This window comes from Malaclemys terrapin, chromosome 3, assembly GCF_027887155.1.
Source record: "Malaclemys terrapin pileata isolate rMalTer1 chromosome 3, rMalTer1.hap1, whole genome shotgun sequence".
NCBI lineage: Eukaryota > Metazoa > Chordata > Testudines > Emydidae > Malaclemys > Malaclemys terrapin.
Window position 1 is genome coordinate 26,321,646 of NC_071507.1, and position 26,319 is coordinate 26,347,964.

At 44.5% G+C, this 26,319-nt stretch overlaps 1 protein-coding gene across 2 annotated transcripts in view; it reads right to left on the minus strand.

The window, feature by feature from the left end:
• The window catches only part of EML6 (EMAP like 6), a 360,064-nt gene that overhangs the window by 113,949 nt on the left and 219,796 nt on the right, over positions 1-26,319 (minus strand). For both annotated transcript variants that reach the window (XM_054023674.1, XM_054023673.1), the window contains exons 12-16: positions 23,093-23,260; positions 21,062-21,168; positions 15,789-15,907; positions 14,655-14,841; positions 11,011-11,116 (exon numbers count right to left, since the gene is read on the minus strand). In XM_054023674.1, the coding sequence (XP_053879649.1) occupies positions 11,011-11,116; positions 14,655-14,841; positions 15,789-15,907; positions 21,062-21,168; positions 23,093-23,260 (687 nt within the window). The remainder of the gene's footprint in view (positions 1-11,010; positions 11,117-14,654; positions 14,842-15,788; positions 15,908-21,061; positions 21,169-23,092; positions 23,261-26,319) is intronic.

Genomic DNA, 26,319 nt, shown 5'->3' on the forward strand with positions numbered 1-26,319 from the left:
AGTGAGGCAACCCAGACAGTACAAGACCATCTCAGAAGGAGATTATAGCAGCAACAGACAACCATGCTTTGTACTGCCCTCTGCCTCAGACTCACTCCTGTATTTGGGCATCTCTAACCACAATTAAGAAATTGCATCAGCATGCAAATTACACTTCCATCTCGCTTACATGCTCCAGGAGATTCTTTTGTCTACTTCAAAATAATTGCACCATCCTGTAAGCATCCAATAAATGGAGTCTAATAGCTGTACTCTTGATATATGTAGGAACTCACAGAAGTACATGATTTCATTGGGACTATATGCATGAGTAAGGGCATCTAATCTACCTTCTCCTTGAATAGGCTGGCTTGCAAGTGCATTCCAGGAGGCCACTGATATTTTGGCTGACTAGGGACCTGAGAGATGAGAAGGTTACTTACTGTAACTGAAGGTTCTTTGAGATGTGTGGTCCCTATCTGGATTCCAAATGTGGGTGCACATGCATACCATGCACCAGAGACGGAACTGTTCATAGCAGTATCCGTTGACCCGCACGTGCGTCGACCGCATGGCATGCCTGAGGCTTTAAGAGGCTGTGCAAGTCGACACCACTCTAGTTCCCTCGTACCCGTAAAGAATGGAGCCTGGAGCAGACGAGATGGAGGGAGGGATTAGAATCCAGATAGGGACAACACATCTCAAAGAACTTTCAGTTACAGTAAGTAACCTTCTCTTCTTTGTCAAGTGCCGGGCCCTATGTGGATTCCAAAGGCAGGAGAATAGCGAACAGTGGTCAGCATGGAGGCTGACGTGAGGGCTCTCGAAAAGACCAAGTCTGTAGGACAGCGTGACCAACTGCTGCAGCCGCAGTTGTGGAGGAAGCAATGGCATAATGAGTGGAGAAGGTGTGGATGGAGAACATAAGAACATAAGAATGGCCATCCCAGGTCAGACTAAAGGTCCATCCAGCCCAGTATCCTGTCTACTGACACTGGCCAATGCCAGGTGCCCCAGAGGGAGTGAACCTAACAGATAATGATCAAGTGATCTCTTTCCTGCCATCCGTCTCCACCCTCTGACAAACAGAGCCTAGGAACACCATTCTTTACCCATTCTGGCTAATAGCCATTAATGGACTTAATCTCCATGAATGTATCTAGTTCTCTTTTAAACCCTGTTATAGTCCTAGCCTTCACAACCTCCTCAGGCAAGGAGTTCCACAGGTTGACTGTGCGCTGTGCGAAGAAGAACTTCGTTTTATTTGTTTTAAACCTGCTGCCCATTAATTTCATTTGATGGCCCCTAGTTCTTAGATTATGGGAACAAATAAATAACTTTTCCTTATTCACTTTCTCCACACCACTCATGATTTTATATACCTCTATCATATCCCCTCTTAGTCTCCTCTTTTCCAAGCTGAAAAGTCCTAGCATCTTTAATTTCTCCTCATATGGGACCTGATCCAAACCCTTAATCATTTTAGTTGCCCTTTTCTGAACTTTTTCTAATGACAGTATATCTTTTTTGAGAGGAGGAGACCACATCTGTATGCAAGTATTCAAGATGTGGGCGTACCATCGATTTATATAAGGGCAATAATATATTCTCCGTCTTATTCTCTATCCCTTTTTTAATGATTCCTAACCTTCTGTTTGCTTTTTTGACTGCCGCCGCACACTGCGTGGATGTCTTCAGAGAACTATCCATGATGACTCCAAAATCTCTTTCCTGATTAGTTATAGCCCCCATCATATTGTATGTATAGTTGGGGTTATTTTTTCCAATGTGCGTTACTTTACATTTATCCACATTAAATTTCATTTGCCATTTTGTTGCCCAATCACTTCGTTTTGTGAGATCTTTTTGAAGTTCTTCACAGTCTGCTTTGGTCTTAACTATCTTGAGCAGTTTAGTATCATCTGCAAACTTTGCCACCTCACTGGTTACCCATTTCTCCAGATCATTTATGAATAAGTTGAATAGGATTGGTCCTAGGACTGACCCTTGGGGAACACCACTAGTTACCCCACTCCATTCTGAAAATTTACCATTTATTCCTACCTTTTGATCCCTGTCTTTTAACCAGTTCTCAATCCATGAAAGGATCTTCCCGCTTATCCCATGACAACTTAATTTACATAAGAGCCTTTGGTGAGTGACCTTGTCAAAGGCTTTCTGGAAATCTAAGTACACTATGTCCACTGGATCCCCTTTGTCCACATGTTTGTTGACCCCTTCAAAGAACTCTAATAGATTAGTAAGACATGATTTCCCTTTACAGAAACCATGTTGACTTTTGCCCAACAAGTTATGTTCTTCAATGTGTCTGACAATTTTATTCTTTACTATTGTTTCAACCAACTTGCCCGGTACTGACATTAGACTTACTGGTCTGTAATTGCCGGGCTCACCTCTAGAGCCCTTTTTAAATATTGGTGTTACATTAGCTATCTTCCAAGGAGGACGAAGTAGCAGTTTGACGTATCTCCTGCCAGGTAGGCTGATGTGTAGCATATGCCCATGTGGAGTGGACCGTGACTCCCAGGAGAAGAGGAGTGCCAGAGAGCTCATAGCAGGTCTCGATGCAGTGGGAGATCCACTTGGAGAGTCATTGTGGGGATGCACGGAAAGCACAAGTGCAGTAGAGATCCATGGGTGAGGTATGGAGTTTGGGGTAGAAGACCGGAAGGTATATACTTTGGTTGAGGTGGAAAAAGGAGGCCACCTTGGGTACAAACTTAGGGTGTAGACGTAAAGAGACTTTGTCCTTGTGGAAGACCGTGAATGGTGGGTCCACCATCATGTCCACTAGTTCACTTACCTGGTGTGCGGAGGGGATGGCTACCAAGAAGATTACCTTCATGGAGAGGTAGGTGAGGGAGCAAGTAGCAAAGGGTTTGAAAGGTAGTTTGGTGAGAGCAGAGGACCAAATTGAGATAACAAGACAGTGCAGCCTTCTGCATGGGATGAAAAGCGTTGAGGAGGCCCCGGAGGAACTGGGAGGTCTTCGGGTGAGTAAAGACGGAGAAGCCATCCACAGGAGGAAGGAAGGCACTAAGCGCTGCTAGATGAACATGAATGGAGGAGTGAGTGAGGCCTGATTAGTGGAGATGAAGAAGATAGTCTGGAAGGACAAAAATAGACAAGAATGGTAAAGGAGTCCAGAGAGATGTGATGGTGGCGTGTCCACGCAGTGAAGCGGCGCCACTTAGCTGCATAACAGGTCTGAATGGATTGGCACCTGCTGTTAGTGAGGATGTCACTGATGGGTGCGGAGCAGGCTCAGTCTATATGCAAGCTCCGATCAAATACCAGGCCACGAGATGGAGAGGGGGCAGGTTGGGGCTGCTGCAGTTGTCTGCGGTCCCACATCAGGAGATCTGGGAGGGTGGGAAAGGGAATGGGGGGCAAGCAAAGGGTTGGAGAAGATTGGTATAACAGTGTTGGCGAGGCCAGGAGGGAGCCACGAGGATAACTATTGTGCAGTCCCTGCACACTTTGCGTAGGACCTGGGGGAGAAGAGGAATGGGTTGGAAAGTGTAGAGGAGATCTGAAGTCCAGGAAATGAAAAGGACATCACACTCTGAGCCCGGGCCCAGGCTCCCTCAGGAGCAGAAGAGGGGAAGTTTGTGGTTTGTGGACATCGTGAAGAAGTCCCAATGCGACGTGCTCCACCAACAAAAGATGGACTGGAGAAGGGGGGTTGTGGAGTTCCCACTCATAGTTGGCATGGAAGGAGTGGATGAGTCTATCTGCCAGAGTGTTTCTGGTGCCCGGGAGGTGCACTGCATGTAGGACGATCTTGTGTTGGAAACACCAAAGATGGGCAGCTTCCGGACAGAGAGAAGGAGACCTAGCACCGCCCTGTTTTTTGATGTATATGACATCCATCATATTGTTTGACAGTATTTGGACATTGTAGGAGCGGAGGAAGGACAGAAAGGATTCACAGGCAAGGTGACTGCCCATAGCTCCAGGACGTTGATGTGCTTCTCTGCATCTCTGACCAAAGGCCCTGTGCCATGCAGTCATCTAGAGGGTGCCCCAGCCTACCAGCGAAACGTCCGTGGTGAGAGTGGTGGTGGGCGTCAGAGATGTAAACAGGATGCCCACTAGAACTGTGGATGGGTTGCGCCACCAAGAGAGGGAAGTCAAAACAGGAGGAGGGAGGATTGGTGGTTTGTTTAGTCATTCCAACTGTGGGTTATAGACAGTACGGAGCCAGAGATGAAGGCAATGTATATGAAGGTGCGCATACAGTGTAACAGCAGTGCAGGCCACCATATGACTCAGGAGGGAAGCACTGACAGATGTATGTCTGCAGACGGTGCCAGAGTGTCATAATAAGGGAAGTAAGGGTGGCAAAGCAGTCCTTTGGAAGAAAAGTGTGGGCCGAGACAGAGTCCAGGCGTGCCCCTATGAAAGTGAGCATGCGGGTAGAGATGAGGATTGACTTGTCCGCATTGATGCCGATACTGAAGCTGCTGAGGATGGTGCAGAGAGTCCGTATAGTGGCGAGGAGATGGGACCAAGAAGGCACCACAAGAAGCCAGTTGTCCAGGTAAGGAAAAAGGGAATGGCCCAGTCAGCACATGTGGGCTGCCACGACTGCGAAGACCTTTGTGAAGACACAGGGACAGAAGCGATTCCGAAGGGGAGGATGCGGAATTGATAATGGGCACTGCCCATTGTGAAATGGAGGAATTAGCGATGAGTGGGGTGGATGTCTATGTGAAACTATGCATCTTTCATACCAAGAGCCGTGAACCAACCTCCCTGGGGAAGGAGGGGATAATGAGAGGGAAGGTGACCTTACTAAAATGAAACTTGCAAATAAACTTGTTCAGGGAGCAGAGGTCCAGGATGGGGCGAAGACCACCTCCTTTCTTTGGAAAGAGGAAATAGGGGGAATAGAAGCTATGGCCATGGTAGCATTATGGGACAGGTTCTATGGCACCCTATGGAGGAGGGTGGTGGCATCTTCGTGGAGACCATCTTTGGAAGGGTCTGGAGGATGGCCACCAGGCAGGTGGCAAGGAGGGAAGGAAAGGAATTTGATAATGAAAGCCCTGGTGGATCATGTCCAGCACCCATCGATCAGTGGTGATCCTGCCCCAGTTGCAGGCAAAGAGGGCAAGATGACCCCTGAAGATGACTTGCAGTGTGGCTGGAAAGACTAAGGAGGGTTCGCAGATCTTGAGGGAAGAGTCAAAAAGGTTGCTTAGATGGCCGGTGAGAGGTGGAGGTAGCGGAGGCAGCGGAAAAAAAAGTCAAGGCCATTGGGAGTGAGGGTGGTGGCAAGGTTGGTCAAGTGGTCATTGGTATGGCTGGTAAGAGGCACAGGGGTGAGGACGGAAGGACAAGCGTTGTTGTCAACAGGTGGGGGCTGGAGTATAGATGCCCAGGGAATAGAGGGTAGCTTGGGAGTATTTAAGGGAGTGAAGGGACTCGTCCGTTTTATCACTGAATAATTTGTGATTGTCAAAGAGGAGGTCCTTGAGGGTTGTCTGCACCTCTTTGGGGAAGCTGCTAGACTGGAGCCAAGAGTCATGGTGGAGTACTATGTCGGATACCAAGGAGCGAGATGCAGTGTCCATGGCATCAACAGTGGCCCAAAGAGTAACTGGCTACCAGTTTGCCCTTGTCTATCAGGCATTGGAAATCTTGCTCTTTGTCCGGTGAACGGAAGTCTTGAAAGTCCACTAGTGTAGAGTAAGGACTGGGAGTCATATTTAGCAAGAATAGCTTGGTAACTGGCAATGTGGAACTGTAACCCCACAGAGGAATAAACTTTGCAGCCTCGCAAGTTCAGTTTTATAGCAGTGCAGTCTGGAGGAGTAGACTTGAAGTGTTGCTGACGGGTGCATTCGGTGGCAGCATGGACAACCAGAGAGTTAGGTGGTGGGTGGGTAAAAAGGAAGTCAGTGCCCTTAGAGGGGACAAAGTATTGGCATTCCACCTGATTTGGTGTGGGGGTGCAGGACACTGGCACGTGCCATAAAGCTTGGACTGTCTGTAAGGTGATGCCATGTATTAGTACGGTGGTACAAGAGTCTGGGAGGTTGAAGGATGCCCAGGAATTGGTCATGGGAGTCTTGAACATCCTCTACTGGGAGATTGAGTGCAGCAGCCATCAATTGTGCATGGTCATCCAGTGGTGAGAGGGAAGGTGGAATAAGGGCATCGTCTAGTGACTACAAAGTGTCTGTAAGGACTGCTGGTTCCGATGGTGCGGCCGAAGGCAGCAGTGCTGACGGAGTGGAAGCACCCAGGGGTTCCTCCTGGAAGGTGGCAGTATGGACAGGAGACAGGCCGTACAGGCAATGCATACTGAAATGGTGGTAGGGGTCCCACGAGAGCCAGTAAGGCTAGGAGTCGGGATCTCCATGCATTGGCGGTGCCTGAAGGTAACAGAACCATGGGTTGACCGCAGGATCATATCCTGGAGGGTAGGACTGGTGTATTGGTTCCAGGCTGCATGAGCTGGCCAGGGAAAGGGCCATGTCTGGGTCAGAAGACCAGTTGGATTCTGAAGGGTCCGGAAGAGGAGGAGCCGTTGGTACCAATGGAACCGACAGTGTTAGGCATGATCCGGGAGGACGGTCAACTAGGAAGAGTGGAGAAGGGTGGATCACAAGAGGTTCATTGCCCAAGAGTCCCAGTGGAGTTGACAGTGCCGGGAATGAAGTAGGGGGCCCTGGTCTGGATTGGAAGACTGAGACGGTGGTGTTTGGAGTAGTGCTCCGTGAGCGCTCTCTTTGGAGCTAGAGCAGGAGCCGAACTTCCACAGTAATGCACGACTTCTCGCCCGACCAATTATGGCTTGGGGAGGCAATGCTGCATTTTGAGGTGGTCCCAATCGGGGAGCTGCCCTTGTGTCCATGCTTCTTGTGCACGCGGTGGGGCTTCGGTGGGTGTGGCGGTGCCGCTGGTGCCAGGGACGGTGAGTTGTATGGGCCCATTGTGCCCGGGCTGCAGCAAATTCAGGGCCCTGGGGGCCTGGCTCCACCAATGTTCAGGGGCGGGTCTATCTCCCAGCCCTACCTGCCACCCCAGCACGCCTCCTCCATCAAGCGTCTCCTCCCCTAAGCGTCCCTGCCTGCCCTAGGTAGCGGGTGGCTACCCCCTGCAGCTCCACGCTGTGCTCCCTTGCTGGCTGCTGACGGCTACAAGGGAGCAGCACCGGGGGGCGGGCTGAGGCAGCTGCCAGGGCCAGCCTTTGACCAGGGCGATAAGGGCAGTTGCCCAGGGTGACATGCTGATGGGGGCGCATTTGATATGTCCCACTCAGGGCCAGCTCCAGGCACCAGCCGAGCAAGTTGGTGCTTGGGGCGGCACCTTGTAGGAGGTGGCATTCCCCCCAATCCTAGGCGGTACGGCCGCTTTTTTGTTGTTGTTGTTGTTCTGCTCTGGCCGCCCTGTAGGGGGCAACGGCGTGGAGGACGGGAGCGCCCTGCAGCAAGCCCGGCAGGGCAGCCCGCGTCCTTCCCTCCCAGCTGACCGGAGCGGTGCAGAGCCCTCCCGGCAGGGGGCACGGCAGGAGGGACCACGTGGCAGTGCCCCACTGAAGCCCTGGCCACCCCTCTTCTCTCTCTCCCTCCGCTCCCTCCCTCTCCCCCGCTAGCTGGGGCACATCTGCAGGGCACCTTGGCTCTGGCCATGCCGCGGGTTATTTTTTTTTTTTTGCTTTGCTGTTCTGGCTGCTGCCGTTTTTTTTGCTGCAGTTGATGCGGGTGTTGAAGGAGGAGTGTGTGTGCAGCTTGTCTCTGTGTTCCGGCTGACTGGATGCTTGGAGCAGCCCTGCTATCTGGTTGTGTGTTAGTGTAGAACAGATCCTGGTCCACCCCCCTTTTCTTCCCCGTCCCCAGTAAGAGCCACACTTGTCCAGAAAAGGGCTTGCTCTTTCCCTGGACACTGCCGGCAGGACTGGAGTGCACATTTAGGTCTGCACATTTAGCTCCCACGCTAACCAGGCTGCAGCCTGCCTGCTCCCATCCTATCCATCCCATCCCATCCCTGCAGAGAGGTGACACATGGAGGGTGGGGGCATTCACTGGGTCACATTACCCCTCCTCCCCAGTTTCTGCCAGGGTTTGCCTGCTGAACTCTCTCCCTTCTTCCCCCGCTTGCTGGAGGCAGCCTGGGACCCCAACGGGAGAAGTAAACAAACAGTATGTGCACCAAATACCTGGGAGATTGGGAGCAGTAGAGAGGAAGATCTGCTGCTTCAGCTCTGCAGGGAGAGGTTAGGTAGGGGAGGAAGGAAGGAACAGCTTCTTTCCCATAGGGAAACTGAGAGCAAGGGGGAGGGCTGGGCTGCCTGGGGGGGGGGGTATGACGACACTGGAGCTGTTGGAGGAGAACCTTTAAATTGTACCCCCCACCCATCAGCAGCTGACGGTCCTGTCCTCCCTGCTCCCATGGCTCAGAAGCTTCACTCACGTGGTCCGGGAGAGAGAGAGGGGGGTGCTGGGCTGCTGCCTCCCCAGAGTCAGGCAGGTGGGTGCATCAGAGATAAATGAGTGTGACTGAGATCAGCTCCCCCCTGTGCCTCCTTCCCTCCCCCCCGCACAGTATTCTTGCCAGCAAGTTAAAGAAGTATGGGCTGGATGAATGGACTGTAAGGTGGATAGAAAACTGGCTAGATCGTCGGGCTCAACGGGTAGTGATCAATGGCTCCATGTCTAGTTGGCAGCCGGTTTCAAGCGGAGTGCCCCAAGGGTCGGTCTTGGGGCTGGTTTTGTTTAATATCTTTATTAATGATCTGGAGGATGGTGTGGACTGCACTCTCAGCAAGTTTGCAGATGACACTAAACTAGGAGGCGTGGTAGATACACTAGAGGGTAGGGATCGGATACAGAGGGACCTAGACAAATTAGAGGATTGGGCCAAAAAAAACTGATGAGGTTCAACAAGGACAAGTGCAGAGTCCTGCACTTAGGATGGAAGAATCCCATGCACTGCTACAGACTAGGGACTGAATGGCTAGGTAGCAGTTCTGCAGAAAAGGACCTAGGGGTCACAGTGGACGAGAAGCTGGATATGAGTCAACAGTGTGCTCTTGTTGCCAAGAAGGCTAACGGCATTTTGGGCTGTATAAGTAGGGGCATTGCCAGTAGATCGAGGAACGTGATCTTTCCCCTTTATTTGACATTGGTGAGGCCTCATCTGGAATACTGTGTCCAGTTTTGGGCCCCACACTACAAGAAGGATGTGGAAAAATTGGAAAGAGTCCAGAGGAGGGCAACAAAAATGATTAGGGGTCTGGTGCACATGACTTACGAGGAGAGGCTGAGGGAACTGGGATTGTTTAGTCTCCAGAAGAGAAGAATGAGGGGGGATTTGATAGCAGCCTTCAACTACCTGAAGGGGGGTTCCAAAGAGGATGGAGCTCGGCTGTTCTCAGTGGTGGCAGATGACAGAACAAGGAGCAGTGGGGGAGGTCTAGGTTGGATATTAGGAAACACTATTTCACTAGGAGGGTGGTGAAGCCCTGGAATGCGTTACCTAGGGAGGTGGTGGAGTCTCCGTCCTTGGAGGTTTTTAAGGCCCGGCTTGAAAAAGCCCTGGCTAGGATGATTTAGTTGGAAATTGGTCCTGCTTTGAGCAGGGTTGGACTAGATGACCTCCTGAGGTCCCTTCCAACCCTGATATTCTATGATCTGAATAGGAGTGGGAATGGGAGTCACAGTGGGTGGTGTCCCCCTGCCTGCTGCGACCTCCTTGAAACCCATTTACCTTTCATTCAATCCCTGGTAGCCTGAGGGTGTGGGTAGGCATTCTTTTTTTAACTGTTTCAGTTTCCACTACAAGTTGTATTTAATGGTATACTGAAATTCCTTGGGGCAGGACCTTGTCTAAGCTGTTGGGCACAGTGTTATGTACATTTCTATGCTACATCAAGATTAAGAATAAGGAAACTCCTTTCTTTACTCCCAGCTTAATCCCATATCCTGCAAACCTCATTCATCCTCTGGAAGTCACTGGGGTTCCTGCTGTTAGTGTGAGGATGGAACGGAGGATAATGTGTGATTGAAACTGTAATCCACAACAATCAGGCCCTTAAACTGAGACATAACTCTAGAGGGGACATCTAGACGGGACATCCCCACTTCACCTCTGCTGCTCTGGTTTATAAATAGGCTTGGTAGAATGCACTTTTTTATAACTGATGTGTAATATACCTTGTTTATTTTAAAAATTGTTTTATTTTTAAGCACCCCAAGCTCCCTCCTGCACCCCCTCCTGCACCCTAACCCCTTGACCCAGCCAGGAGCTGGCACCCAGCACCAAACTCCATCCCAGAGACCGCACCCCTCCCGCACTCAAACTTCCTCCCAGAGCCTGCACCCCAAACCCTCTCCTGCACCCAAACTCCCTCTCAGAGCCTTAGGCAGGTGTGGGGGGAGGGCAGAATTTGGACCCATTCTGGGCACCACCAAATATTATACAAACCCGCTGTCCCTGGCCAGTGGGGCATAGACTAGTCCCCGGGCAGGGGAGGAGGATAAGTCCCCAATAGGGGAAAAAAAGCTCAAGGGAGAACCTAACTAACTCCTACGAACAAATGGACAACTATCTAACTAGAAAAAACTACGTACAATGAAAGGCAAATGTAGTACTCTTAGCTGGGTAAGAGCACAGAGGAACAAAGGGTTCCGACTCTGGAGTGGCGTCGACCCACACAGCCTCGTAATGCCTCAGAGTGTCATGTGATCAATGCACGACGCACATGTGAGTCAACGGAAACTACTACGAACAGTTCTGGCTCCGGTGCATGGTGCGCATGTGCATCTGCATTTAGAATCCACATAGAGAGCAGCACTTGAAGAATAATAATCCATTTTCAGGGTAAAAAAAAAAAGTCTGTGTATTTGGTTTCCATACACAATCCTGCTTTTATTAAACAACCTATGTGAAATTGATCTTAATTATAAAAATGTCATTTTATCTAAAAGAGAAAATTTATTTTTAGACTAAATGACTAATTTTAATAATTTATTCTGATGTGCGTGGGTTGTTGCTTACCTGAAAAATCCAATGCACATACTCCTCTTTGGTGCTGGCCTTTCAGCAATGATAAACATTTTAGTGTCTGTGTTTCCCACACATGGATAGCAGCATCTCTTCCAACCTAAATTAAGTATCAGAGGGGTAGCCATGTTAGTCTGGATCTGTAAAAGCAGCAAAGAGTCCTGTGGCACCTTATAGACTAACAGACATATTGGAGCATGAGCTTTCGTGGGTGAATATGCAGGAATATTCACACACGAAAGCTCATGCTCCAATATGTCTGTTAGTCTATAAGGTGCCACAGGACTCTTTGCTGCAATCTAAATTAGAATGCTAATCTTAATAGCTGTTCATAAACTACTATAACAACAACAATATTTAGCAATTTTGCATCTTCAGAACACTTTAGAAGCATTAACCTTTGCACTCATTAGAACTTATCTTCACCAAGAACTGCTCTCTCTCCAATTTCTCCATCTCGGACTTCCACATTCCTGGTCACCACTACATCTCCCTTACTACCACCTACCTGCCCCCTCAGCCTTGCCCCAAAACCCCATCCTTCTGTGATTTCCTATCCATCAACATTGAGAACTTCTCTTTCATTCTCAGTGCCCTCTTCCTTGCCTTCTCCTATTGTGGATATCCCACAACCATACACATTCTTCCACTAATTAATTTTTCTGTTTTGCCATCCTTTCAGCCACACAGCTCTACTTCTCCACCTTCACTCAATCCCACACCCACAACCCCAGCTGTATTTTTTTAACCACCTTTGAATCTTTACTTAACCTCCCCCTTTCTGTCCCTTCCCCCAATCTCTGCCCAGTCTTCAAAGGAAATATTGAAAACAATCTGGTATAACCTCCTCCTTCTCATCTCTCCTTTTCCACTGTATACTCTCCTGCTTCCCTCCTCCTCCAGCTCCTTCCAGTCTCCTGACCTCCCTCACCCCTTACTCTATTTCTTTCTTCCCCTCCCTGTATGCACATGCTTTGGTCTCCCCCATCGTAAAAAACAAACAAAAACCGCCTCACTCATGGTAGCTTCCTTTCAAATTATCACCCAATCTCTCTTCGCCTGTGGGGGAGGAATAGCTCAGTGGTCTGAGCATTGGCCTGCTTAAACCCAGGGTTGTGAGTTCAATCCTTAAGGGGGCCATTTAGGGATCTGGGGCAAAAATCTGTCTGGGGATGGGTCCTGCTTTGAGCAGGGGGTTGGACTAGATGACCTCCTGAGCGCCCTTCCAACCCTGATATTCTATGATTTCCAAATTCCTTGAATGCACCTTCTAGAACCACTGTGTGAAGTTCCTTTCCTCCCATTCCAGCCTAGATCCTCTTCAGTCTGACTTCCAGCTTTACACGCCACACTTAACAAAGGGTCTATTGAGCACTTTGCATCCAAACAACATGGCTTCCTACTGGCTAACTTTGATGCTGCTGGCCATGGTCTTTTAAAATTTCACCTTCCCTCAGCTTTTGAAACTATTCTGCCCTAGTTCTCTTCCTACCTCTTTAATCATTTCTTCCGTGTTTTGTTTGGTGGGTCCTCCTCATATGCTCTGTAACTAATGTTGGGGATTCAAGAAAGCTCCAACCTTTACACTCTTCTTCCTGTGGACTCTGTCTCAGGATGATCTTATCCATAAACAAAACGTTGACTTCATATCCACTCCAGACTTGCCTTCATCTGCACAAACTTAAATCTCAGCCTGTCCTTCTGACATCTCTTTGTGGATGTGCAGCCATCAATTTAAATGCAACATTCCCAAATCAGAGGTCTTATAAATTGTCCCAAAGCCTCTCCTCTCTCTCTCTTTTCCCCTCTGGGCACCATCTCTAATTCAGCCCTCCTTCATCTAGGCTGAGTCTAAATTTGTGGTTAAGAATGTTTCTGAAATTTGACCTTTTCTCTCTCTCCACCATCAAATTCTCATCTAGGCCCTTATTTTGCACCTTAACTGCAGCAACTTCCTCCTCCCTGGCCTTAACTGCTGCACCTTTGTTCTCCTCACGTCCATTCAAAATGCTGCTTCTAGGGTTATCTTCCTGGTTCTGAGCACATCAGTCTTCTCTTTGAGTTTCTCCAAATGCTTTCACTTATCTGCACATCCAACATATGCTTCTTGTCTCTATCTATAAGCCTTTTCATGATTTGGTCCCACACTACATAGTTGACCTAGTAATTTATATCATGATGATGATCCCTGCTTTTGGTTCTCCAACATTCCCAGTCTTTACTGCCCACCAGTCAGCTTCTCCCTAAACACCTTTGAGCTTCCTCCCCCGCCCCCCCATCACCACTCTTTATGCATAGGTAAAACTCACTTTTATAATTCATATAGTTCTATTTAATCTTCCTTCAAATCCCTCACTCACCCCTGCCATGAGTACAAATCCCTGCCTGCTGAGAATGGATAGGGAAAAAGTAGGGCTACAGGTTTGTCATGGTGGGTGGAAAAAAAAAAAAAAGTCCCCTTTAGTGTGATTTTCCCATTTGCCCATGACTTTTTCTGTCAGTCACTCACTCACAGCAGCAGCAGCACTGACCCTACAGGGCTGGGCCCAGCTCCCTGCTCTGGGCATTATGACCTAGTACACCAGGTTGCAGTGCTACTCAGGTTTGGCCCACTCAACCTCTGTCATAATGTGTGTGTGGGGGGGGGGGGGGAGGGGGTACTGGGCAAATCAGAGCAAACATGCCAAGTCACAATGCCCAGAGCAGGGTGCCAGGCTCAGGCCCACAGGACCTGCTGCTGCAGGATGAGTGTGGGCAGGCTCTCATTTTTCAGAGCATCCTCCACCTCGTGGGGGAGCCCTCCCTTCCATACCAAGTCAGGATTAGGGTTGCAGTCCTGAGGTTGAAGGGGCTGCTGTGGATGGTCCATGTCTCCTCCACAGGGTAAGGAGGAGGAGATTTTTTTTTTTTTTTTAAATCAAAAGGCAGGCAGAAGTCAAGGTAAATTTGGTAACCCATGACTTTTACTATATCTGCCATAACTGCTTCCTGATTTTTGTTTAAAAAAATGCTATGACAAATCTGCAGCCCTAACAATCAGGAATCTAATGTTACTGCTCTTCTTCATCTTATTATACCTAAAGATTGTGAACATTGCTAATCTTTACACAAATATTCTGTTACTATCATTAGCTCATCCTCCCTGGCCCCTGTCTACATGTCTTGCCATCCTGTTGTATCTTAGCATTAAGAATTAAAGCTTTTTGCGTCAGGACAGTCTTATTTTGTCAGTATGGTGCCTACTTGGGACCTTTAGGTGCTACTGTTATGCAAATATAGTAAAATAATAAAAACCTAACTAAACATAAGAAGACTCATGGGAGGTAGGGAAAAATGTATTATTTTCTAGATGAGGAACAAAGGTTCAGTGAATACTTTCCAAATGCCACAATAGGAGACTCTAATTTCTGTTTTTTAGGAATACTGTAACAGTGTCACAATCATTGTTTCCACTACTGCTTTCCCTAGCAGTTAGGCAATGACATGGGTGGCAAAACATTTAATCTGTGATTTTCAAAGCAGGAAAATGCCTCCCTTTATGACAAAGGTACACAAACTGTTTTGCATTTCTCAAATATAGTTTGTGATAGAGAATCCCTTAATTTGTTTTGTCATGACCAACACTCCTAGATACACACCTGTCCAGTAGCAACATAATCTTTCATTGGATGGATGGTTAGGCTGAGGATGTCATCATCATGACCAAGATATAGTCTTTGGGTGTGTTGTTGCCTACTGTATACAATGGCAACAGCAGCGATATGGTAAACTACCTCTCCAGTTTGTGTGTAGAACAAATTATTTCGACAGTCGTAGCCTCGGTAACTGAAATAAATATAAAGCAAAGGAAGTTGAATATGCCACCAAAAATATCCATGTACTTTGGGGGAAGACAATCTAACTGCAAATGACTTACCTGAGCTAGACCCAAAATATGATAATATACAGGCTGACTACAACCATTTAAATGTCTTATATTACATTCATAATTGTTAACAACTAGAGCTGTGTAAAACTCCATGGTTTTCTTTGCACTAGTTAAGTATACATTTTTTTCTGCATTCAAAGAGTTACCTCTCAAGTTTCATTTTGATTTTGGGGATTAACTGAACCAAAAACTCATCCAAAACTGTCAGGGTTCACCTGATTTTGCATCAAAGTTATGAGAAAATCATGATTGGTTCTGCTTTGAGCAGGAGGTTGGACTAGATTACCTCCTGAGGTCCCATCCAACCCTGATATTCTATGATTCTAAAAAACAGAGTTCCTATGGTCTAGATGAGACATCATAAATTAGCTCAAGTTCATACAAAATTATGGCAAGGAAAGTTTTGCATGCTTCTGTGCTGCAAATGTATCACACATTTCTACTAATTACAACAACCATAGCCTATGGACCTAATGACAGCTCCAGGAAATACCAGGGAAAATCAACTGTGAGTTGAAAAGGTGATCTTAAAAAAAAAAAAAAAAAAAAAAAAAAGTAATGCTTGGTCATTACTTAGGTACATTGGTACATCTTTATATCCTCCTTCCTAACAATCACAATTGAAAGAGAGAGAAATGTATAGGTAATATTCCCATTTTTACCACAATACTAGTAAGCACAGTAATTTACCTGTGGGTAAGCAGTGGAAAATGTTACATCAAATACTTTACCTCAAATTAATCAAGATGTGTTTAAGAGTATTTATTTAAGCACTGTGCTATTCAATGAAACTTGTGGCTTACAAAAGAGAAGTCCAAGAACCTTTACTTAGTAGTTACAATACCCATGTACAAACTGCAGTTTTAAGCTGTCCCCAGGAGCTCTCTCTCTTTTAAGGAAGGGCACTGAATGGTTTTTCTCTTTACTTTGTTGTTTCAGCTGAGGTAGATCTTCTTTGTAAACCTAAAGAAGAAGTTAGACTTAATTATACATCTCAAGTGTATTGAATATAAATACACACTGACCAATTCCTTAAATAATAATAATGAAAAATATTAGTTATATGTCAGTGTGCTCAACAATGTACAAGATATAGAAGAAGTCATGATCCCTGCCCTAAAGAGAGGAAGAGGATCCCCACTTGTGGTATATGATATTAATGGAATATCAGAAAAAGGTCATTGCTATTCAAGAAGTTTCATGTATCACATACTACTTTGTGAACAGGATTTTTAATACCAATTCTCTAAATTTCTTTTTCCAAATTAATACATGTACTCAAACCTGTACATAATAATGAAATAATTCCATCAAGAATTCTGGCGACATTCACAATAAGCACGCTACTTAAGTGATTTGCAAATGTCACCAGAATCCTGAGATGGAATTACAGTCTTAATATATATACCAGAGATACAAAATATTATACATATAAATCAGTTAGAGATGCTGACACATTGTGGAACTGCTAGAGCTGTTTGAAGCCACTCAGAGGTTGTGACATCAATTAAATCCACAATGAGGCTGAAATATAGCTTTAAATTATTATTTTTTGTACATCTCTTCATTTCTTGGTTTTAGCTGGCAGTGGAGGTACCAAAATCTCTTTCAACAAAAGTTATTTCCACACTAATTCTGACCCAATTGCAACCCAGGGGTGCTGAAAACTTCATAAGAATGTCTGATCTGGAAATGTTACCACACAGAGGTTTAGATAACCATCTGAAATTTTGGATGCCTATACAAACACAACCTCTAGACATTTTGCCTGTTACTAGCACACTGTACTGTTCACACACTCTTTTAATCTGGTTTCAAACACCATCTTCAAAAACTTTTAAAGGATGCAACCTGTAAATAAGTCCACTCACTATTAGGGCCCCCCTCCTAGCCAGGCATGGCATAGCAATTCTCTCACTACTCTAGCACTGTCCTGCCAATGGTTGCTCCGGCACTGTGGTGGCTTCTCTTCCAGTAACTTGGCCCTTCGGCTGGGTCACCATCTTAAGTCCACCCCTTTCAGAGTCACAACTGTCCAAACGAAAAGTCCCAAAATGTCTGGGGCTAATCATCTGCCTATCTTCAGGGCATACTCTGTAGCCCCCCCCCCCCCCCCCATCCTGGGCTCAATAATCCTTGCGAAGGGTTCATAGGTGAACCCAGTTCCACCCTCTGGGTTTTGACTTAAGGCCATGTACTCATACACTTTAAGGTTAGAAGGGACCATTATGATCTTCTAGTCTGACCTCCTGCACAAAATCTCACCCACCAACTCCTGTACAAACCCCTGACCTATGTCTGAGCTATTGAAGTCCTCAACTTGTGGTTTAAAGACTTCAAGGTGCAGAGAATCTTCCAGCAAGTGACCCGTGCCCCCTGCTGCAGAAGAAGGTGAAAAACCCCTAGGGCTTCTGCCAATCTGCCCTGGAGGAAAATTCCTTCCCAACCCCAAATATGGTGATCAGCTAAACTCTGAGCATGTGGGCAAGACTCACCAGCCAGACACCCAGGAAAGAATTATCTGTAGTAACTCAGCTGTATTGAATAACTAGGTCTGCTCCTTTACCTGTGCTGCAGTTCTGTCTGGGCTGCTTCCTATCCAGCCTTTTCAGTTCCCCTCTGGGTCTCTCTGTTTCCTCCCTGCTTTAGTCAGGGTCTCTCCCAGACCTCCCTGCCTAGAGAGCTTTCCTTCTTCCTCTGGCTCTTCCACCATCTCCTTCCCCAGCCAAGCTTTATCACCACTTAAGCCCAGTTCTCCTTCTTTACTGCAGCCACTTTCTGCTTGATATGGGGAATTGCCTGATTCCCCTCAGGTGGGGCTCATTTTGTAATCAGTTTGGTTTAGCCCCAGGCTGTCCAGTGCATGGGGCAAGCCAGCCCATTACACTAACAATGAAACATAAAATATTATAGATAACATTTTCAAAAGTGCCAAAGTAATTTAGGAGCCTAAGTTCCATTTTCAGAAGTGAAAAGTAAGATGATAAGTCACTTCTGTAAATGGGACTAGGCACTTTTGAAAATTCTAGCCTATCTCTAATCTCAGCCAGAACTGTTCAGTTGTTTCCACTAATGAGGCTTGTGGAAAATGCACTCTTTTACTTATAATAAAGTAATTCTGGCAACTTTTTCTTTAAATATCTTTACCAACCATGATTTGGAGCAAGGATTTGAAATCTGGCATTTGTTTCAGGGATGTGCCCTTTACCATGTATCTGAAAATCTGCCAATATTTGGCCAAGCTATAAGTCTTTGAAAAATCACTGTTCACACATGCTCAATAGAGACTTTTTCAGTTTTAGCAGCTAGAGCTAAAGGTGGAGCTGGAGGGTGATGATGGGGGAACTAGGTCTGAACAGGCAAAAAGACTGGGACAAGGAGCCACATAGTGAGGAGACTGGGGCAAACAGCCGGGTGAGGAGTAAGAGGGGAGGACTAAAATTGAATGAGGATCCCAGGGAGGGAGACAGGGAGCCAGTGTTGGGGGGTGGGCAGGGAGGAATGGGACAGACAAAGTGGACAAGGAGCCAGGAGTGGGGAACTGGGTTTGGCAAGGAGTCTGGGAGTATGAGGGGGCTAGGAGACTAAGCCCGGAAGAGGAGACTGGGTAGGTGAAAAGAATGGGACTGAGATGAGAAGCCTTAAGAGTGGAAAAGAGACAACTGGTACAGAGACATGTTGGAAAGGATAGGACAGAGCGGGTAAAGCTGGAGAGGAATGGGCAGAAGAGTTTGTGCCCACTAGAGCACACTCCCCTCGAATAGAACCTAAGATTACTGAGTCTCACCATTCCTCTGCTGTTAGCAAACACCTGTGAAACCCACAGGCAAGATGTGTGTTTAATCACCCTCTAGTGCTGATTGACATAGAGGACAGTAACCTACTGTTGCTATCAGTTACTCCACTAGTTCAGAGGTCAGTACAGTGGATCTAAAGGTTCCAATCCTGCTGATGACCCATGTGACCCATATGATGCCACATGATGGAATTTCTGTTCCTTCAGTTTGCTTTTTAAAAACCTAGACAATTACACACAAAAAACTATATTGAAAGACCATTATTAAGGTTGTAAACTCAAGCTCTCAAAAGTTAGGAATTGCCAGAATTGATGTTCATAGATTCATAGCTTTCAAGGCTGGAAGGGACCATTGTGATCATCTAGTCTGACCTCCTGTATTACACAGACCATTGAATTTACCCAAAATAATTCCTATAATATATTTGTTAGAAAAATGTCCAATCCTGATTCAAACATTGTCAGTGATGGAGACACCACCATGACTATTGGTAAATTGTTCCAATGGTTATTTACTCTCACTGTCAAAAATTTACATCTTATTTCCAGTCTAAATTTGTCTAGCTTTAACTTCCAGCCATTGGATTGTGTCATACCTTTCTCTGCTAGACTGAACAGCCCATTATTAAATATTTGTCCCCTGATGATCAAATCACCCCTTACCGTCTCTTTGTTAAATTAAATAGATTGATCTCTTTGCATCTATCACTTATAAGACATGTTTTCTAATCCTTTAATCGTATTTGTGGCTCTTCTCTGAACCCTCTCCAATTTATCAACATCCTTCTTGAATTGTGGGCACCAGAACTGGACTCAGTATTCCTGCAGCGGTCACACCAGTCCAACTACTACGGTAAAATAACCTCCCTACTCCTACCTGAGATTTCCCTGTTTATGCATCCCAGGGTTAGCTTTTTTGGCCACAGCATTACATTGGGAGGTCATGTTCAGCTGCATATCCACCACTGACCCCAAATCTTTTTCAGTCAGTGCTTCCCCAATGTGTAGAACCTTAATTTGGCCCCTAGTGACATTATGATACAGTCTTTAATTACACGATGATACACTATTTTTTCCACAGGACCCCTGCCTCAGTTAGGGCACAGGATGGACATTACTCACTTAATAAGCAGCTATCCAATATTTTGTTTTGTTCAGTGTGTGACCCTAGGCCTCATTTACTTAGCTCTGAACACAGAATTATTAATTTCCTCATGTGCCTTTCTATGGTGCTCGTCTCAATAGTATCTGAATGCTTCACAAACATTCATTAATTTATGTTCACAACACCTCTGTGAGATGAGGAGGTGGCATTATCCCATTTTACTGTAGGGAGCTGAGGCACAGAGAGTAAGTTCAAAGTATCCACTAATTTGGATGACCAACGTGAGACAGGAAGGATGTGATTTTTCAGAATAACTACCATTATTAGTTAGCATTTTTTAAATTCAAAGCGGAGCTCATCATTGACTTCAGTTGCAGCTGTGAGTTCTCAGTACTTCTGCAAATCAGACCTCAGGGTATCAAGTCAAACTCCCAGAAAATGAGGAACACACAATTAATGACTACTTCTAAAAAGCCTGATTTAAATGACTTGCTCGGCATCACATAGAATTCTGTGGCAAAGTCAGGGATAAAATCCAGTTCTCCAGGACAACAGCATTTAACTGCCTTGACCATCAGAACTTTCTTTTTCTTCTGCTAATCCCCTACCTCATTCAACATACACCTTCCAATTTCTGCAGCAAATGAGGCAAGGTCCTACAGACAACAGCCTCCTTTATTATACCACCCTAATTCATCCCAAGAGCAGGTCCATCCTGTAAGCTGAATGATGCATTGGTTCTGTGGAAAAAATAGTATGTGAGCATATAATTAAAATCTATCATAATGCATACACACAAGGAGAAAGAATTAAGGTTGCATAGCATCCTTAATTCTGTCATTTCCATACTTCTGAGTTCTTGATTTTGAAACTTTAATGTTCTTTTTTAAGTAGTTTTTATGTGTGATATATTATAATACAGGTTGGGTGAAACCTCATTGAAGCTGGTGGGCATGATAATAAAAGGGCATATCTACCATACTAGTATATGGCTTTTTCTTAAACTCTTTTCAAATACTCATCTGTAGCTAAAGTACACACTACAGTATTTTTATTTTGTATATTGGTTGCATAGCCAGCCTAAATATTGCCAAAATATTTTTTCTCAAAGTAGACTGATGAATTTGCTGCAACTTTATTTTAACTGGCTTTACTGAAAAGGTATAGTGGATTATTAGGCAGCTGAGTTTACATCTGTAAATTCATTTTTACTCACTTGGCGATCATAGTTGATTTGAGCTTCCTGCTCAATATCTGAATCTAGCTCTGGCACATCAGATAAATCAGAATCTGATTCTTCACTGTATGAATCAATACCACCCTCTGCATAAAAATTAATCCACATGTAACAGTTATTATCTAGTCAGAATAGAATATTATGTCACATTTTCACAAATTTTTAGACTACCAGGAATTAATGCAAAACCTTTAGAAGCTTTAAAGTATTTGCAAACATTCTATGGACTTGGTGAACATTTCTGGTTTTGTATCACAAAGGTAAATACAGATAATTCTCACACTTCAATGCCAAGGTCTCTATTGTAAAAACCTGAATAATGATTAGGGCTGTCGATTAATCACAGTTAACTCACGCGATTAACTCAAAAAAAATTAATCATGATTAAAAAAATTAATCGTGATTAATCACAGTTTTAATCGCACTGTTAAACAATAGAATACCAATTGAAATATATTAAATATTTTGGATGTTTTTCTACATTTTCATATATATTGTATTCTATCTTGTAATTGAAATCAAAGTGTATATTATTTTTGATTACAAATATTTGCACTGTAAAAATTATAAACAAAAGAAACAGTATTTTTCAATTCACCTTATACAAGTACTGTAGTGCAATTTCTTGGTCATGAAAGTGCAACTTACAAATGTCGATTTTTTTGCTACATAACCGCACTCAAAAACAAAACAATTTAAAGCTTCAGAGCCTACAGGTCCACTCAGTCCTACTTCTTGTTCAGCCAATCGCTAAAACTAACAAGTATGTTTACAATTACAGACGATAATGCTGCCCACTTCTTATTTACAGTGTCACCAGAAAGTGGGAACAGGCATTTGCATGGCACTTTTGTAGCCAGCATTGCAAGGTACTTACGTGCCAGATATGTTAAACATTCGTATGCCCCTTCATGCTTTGGCCACCATTCCAGAGGACATGCTTCCACGCTGATGACACTCGTTAAAAAATAATGTGTTAATTAAATTTGTGACTGAACTCCTTGGGGGAGAATTGTATGTCCCCGGCTCTGTTTTACCCGCATTCTGCCATATATTACATGTTCTAATTGAAATCAATATATTTGAAAATGTAGAAAACATCCAAAAATATTTAAATAAATGGTCTTCTATTATTGTTTAACAGTGCGATTAATCACTATTCATTTTTTTAATCGCACGATTAATCACGATTAATTTTTTTAATCACTTGACAGCCCTAATAATGATTACTGCAATTCATGCAACTGGGACTATAGCTTACTACCTTTTATAGTGATGACATGCAAAAATTATATGGTCATCCTGAAATATTGCATGATGTGTGATCCCTCTACGTGCTTGAAATAATGTGTTATATCACATGGAAAAAATCAGTTAATTTCTGCAGGGCCTGAGACAATGTGAAAGATTTCCTGCAGGGAAATCCAATATTTAGCAGTTGACATTATGTAATGTATATGCCTCTGTTGAATATTACAGGCACAATGCACATTACAGGTACAATTTTCAAATATGACCATTTAAATTGTACACACAAATCTCACATATTCGTATGCATATTTGCACATAGACACACAAAATGGCATTTACACAGCTAAGTGCCTTTTTCATGCACAATTAGGATCTGTGTACACAATTCAGGTGTCCAATTTTGAAAACTGACTCTGACCTAGTACATCTCTCCCTCTTATAAGTTTCTTATATTTGATGTGTGTTGAAAATATCCCTGCTTTCTTCCCAGATATATTCTCTGAATCCTGCAAAAGGATTATTTAAGTGGACTTTGCCTGGTCCATACACTAGTCTATTAACTCTAATTAATCTACAGGAAAGCAAAAGGCCCTGTGCATGCTGGATGTGTGGCATTCCAGAGATTAATATGAAAAATAATATTTTTCTCTTCATTCAACACAACCTTCTGCATCAGTGCTACATATTTCTTTGATTTTTATGAAATAAAAATAACAAAGTAAATATCATAAACAAATTTTCAGAAATGGTAATTTTTACCTTGGGATGCTGTTTCAGTTATTCCATTTGTTACACTTTCTGGAATAAATCTCCACTGAAAAACAGAGTGATCAGCACCTCCTGTACTTAACACCCACTGAAAATCATGTGACCAATGTACATTAGTTACATGTGCTGAGTGGCCAGCATATTTTCTAAATTTAGCTCCTAAAATATATAAAAATAAAATTGTTAAAAGTGAAAATAACCACTGAATGAACAAATTATATAGTTAATTTTAAAAAAAGGTGACAGGACAGTACATATAAATTGTTTTTTTTTAATGGGACCATACATTAAAAATCTGCCTTGTGGCTTGTAATCTCTTGCAAATTTCCAACATTTCAAATCAAGCTTCCACCATCCTAACTGTTTCATTATATGGCCCAAAAGATAGAAGGTTATTTTTTAAAATTTCATGCTGAAATAAAATACAATAAAAAGCCAAATTGTCAGCAAAGTAACAGCATAATGTGGTACAATTATAAAAAAGCACAAGGTTCAGCAGTGCTATTGAAACTCTTGGTTCCTCAAGGCAACTGTATGATAATGTTGAAATGGTGAAATGATTAGACTGCAAAAGAAAAATATGAGCAAGTAGGCAGCAACATGGCAGTGCTGGAGTTGGTTTTAGGGGATACCATTTACATATCTTCTAAGGGTCTGTCTAGATTAAGAAAGGAAGTTGGGGTTAGCTAACAAATTTTACCTAACCCCAACCTTTACTCTACTGTACACACAAGATCAACAACTTTTAGCTCAATATAGCTGGTCGAGGTCAGGTGACCTTGATCATTGATCGTTTCCTAATCTGGATGAAATTTCAGACAGAGTATAACAACAATAGAAGTCCTTTACCAAAACAAAGTAGTGATGGAATTATAAGACATTCTCCAGTCCCCTCTGTATAATTCTGAAAGCCTGACCAGAAAATGGAGTAGAAACTATTCTTAAAACTAGGATGAAGCGGATCCCTGTCACCACCAATCTAATAAATAACTACTGATGAGCTACCTAAGAAAAATGAAAACAGTAGCTCAGTAAATTCAGTATTTCCCAAAATAAAATAATCTGGATTTTGCATGCCAACAGTGCAAATGTGTGACAGAGAGAGACACACACTGCCCCTTTAAGTACGCTGCCCTTTTAAGTAGATTGGCACTCAGGAGTCTGAAGCCTGCTTGTTCAGACATAGCAACAGCTGCCAGCAAGCTCCCTCCATCCTGAGCCCTGTCCTGAACCCTGTTATGTCCCACCCCCGCTCTGTGGAGATGGGGTACAGGGGCAGGGGGACACCCTGATATCAGTGTCCCCTCTCTTCCCTGATCTGCACAGCAAGCAGGAGGCTCCCTGTAGCAACTGGGCATGGGCTCCAAGGCAGAGGGCAGGAGCAGCACAGCAGTGGGGGGAAGGACACCTGAAGTGCCCAGCACTTGATAGCCTGCGGGGTGGCCACCTGGCCGCACAGCTTAGAGGGAATTTAGAATCTGACCTATTTATTTATGAGGGCTGGAATAAAGGTTGGTGCCCTAAGGAAGCATTTAAAGTTGGGATTTGTACAAAACTTCCTTTTCTTGAACATGCTGAAGACATTATATTACAAAGGCTTAACCTCTTTGCCTATTAAGGCCACATTAACACCTCCTGGACGATGTCAAGGCTATACTTAACATATTAGTTAAACTATGGACTTTGAACCAGCCAGTAGAATAAGTTCTATTCATTGACTTCTTTTGAAAATCACTTCACACAAATATCCATTTTGAACCTGTCTGGACCAGGATAAGGATTGGTTTTTATACTGTGGATGAATGACTTTTGCAATAGCAGACCTCCTCTGTGAGACAGAGACATCCAAAGGTCCAATGCTAAGTTAATCCTGCCTGAGAGTCCAGACCTCTTCAGTCAGAAAGGCATAAAAAGTATTTATCTTTTGTATAGTCCTGGAAAGCAGTGGAAAAGGCAGGGAGGCATATGGAAGAAACATTGCCCAACTTTGTGAGAAGTCATTCCCCACATCACATCTTGACCTTTCCTGAAGAGGCTACAGGTCACTTTATTGCTGTTTCCAGATACAAAGAGGTCAACCACTAGCCTGCCAACTTGATGAGTGAGGATTTTTCTGGTGCTAATTCCACAATTCTGCCATGCAAGTCTTATTGTTCATCTTTCCCTTAATGATCAGTGCACACAGAGATAGGAAATTTTGCTTTGCCAGGACAGGAAAAGTTGATTTTTCTCTCTGGGATAGGGCTGATCATGTTCTTTGTAGTTTATTTATGAAAACCACATCAGATACATTAACTGTGAACTCTACGTTATTGATGTTTATCTTCAAGAACTAGGGGTCACCAAATGAAATTAACAGGCAGCAGGTTGGAGGGTTTGGAATTGCACTTTGTCTTCCTGAAGGAACTTGTCTCTGAATTCCAAAAACTTGCAGTAGTTGATGAAATCATACTTCACAAGTAGTGCCTGATAACTGGCTATTCGGAATTGCAGACTGGAAGATATAAACACTTTTTTCCCTAGGAGGGCCAAGCATTTAGCCGCCTTATCTGAAGGGGTGTCTTGTTGCCTACTCCTTTCTGGAGCAGCCTGAACAACCAGGAAATTCAGGGCAAGATATGCGTGAATAAAAATTCTGCTCCCTCACTTGGAACAAAGTACCTCTTTTCTGCCCTCTGAGGAATAGCTGCGCATGTTGCTGGAATATGTCCCTACTTTGGCCACTATAGGATATGACGGAGAGCACCACCTTATGACACACTGCATTCTGTAAAATGACCAGGAGTTTGTGGGATGTCTCTTGGACTTCCTTCAGAGGAATCTGGAGTATATCAGCAACCTTCCTTAGCAGCTTCAGGATCTGCTTGTGATCATCCAGCAGAGACGGTGAGACCAGGGCAACTGCCTTGTTAGGAGATGAAGATGATATTCTTGGCAGAACCAGCAGAACTGCTGAATCCTCCACAGGCTCCTGGAGCAGGCCAGATTGGTCTCTTGGTGAAGAAAGAATGGTGTGATTCTTGATAGGACTGTACCATTTCTGAATACTGCATGTATGGGTTCCACATCCCCAGTAAGGCCAGTGAGAAGAAACCAACATGGGTTGAGGCGGTCCCCATAGCATAGGTCATGGGGGAGCCCAGGAGATTCTCAATCCTCTATCTGGGCTCACCTTCTGTTGTGGAGATGATGTCAGTCCCTCCTCAATGTTGAATTGT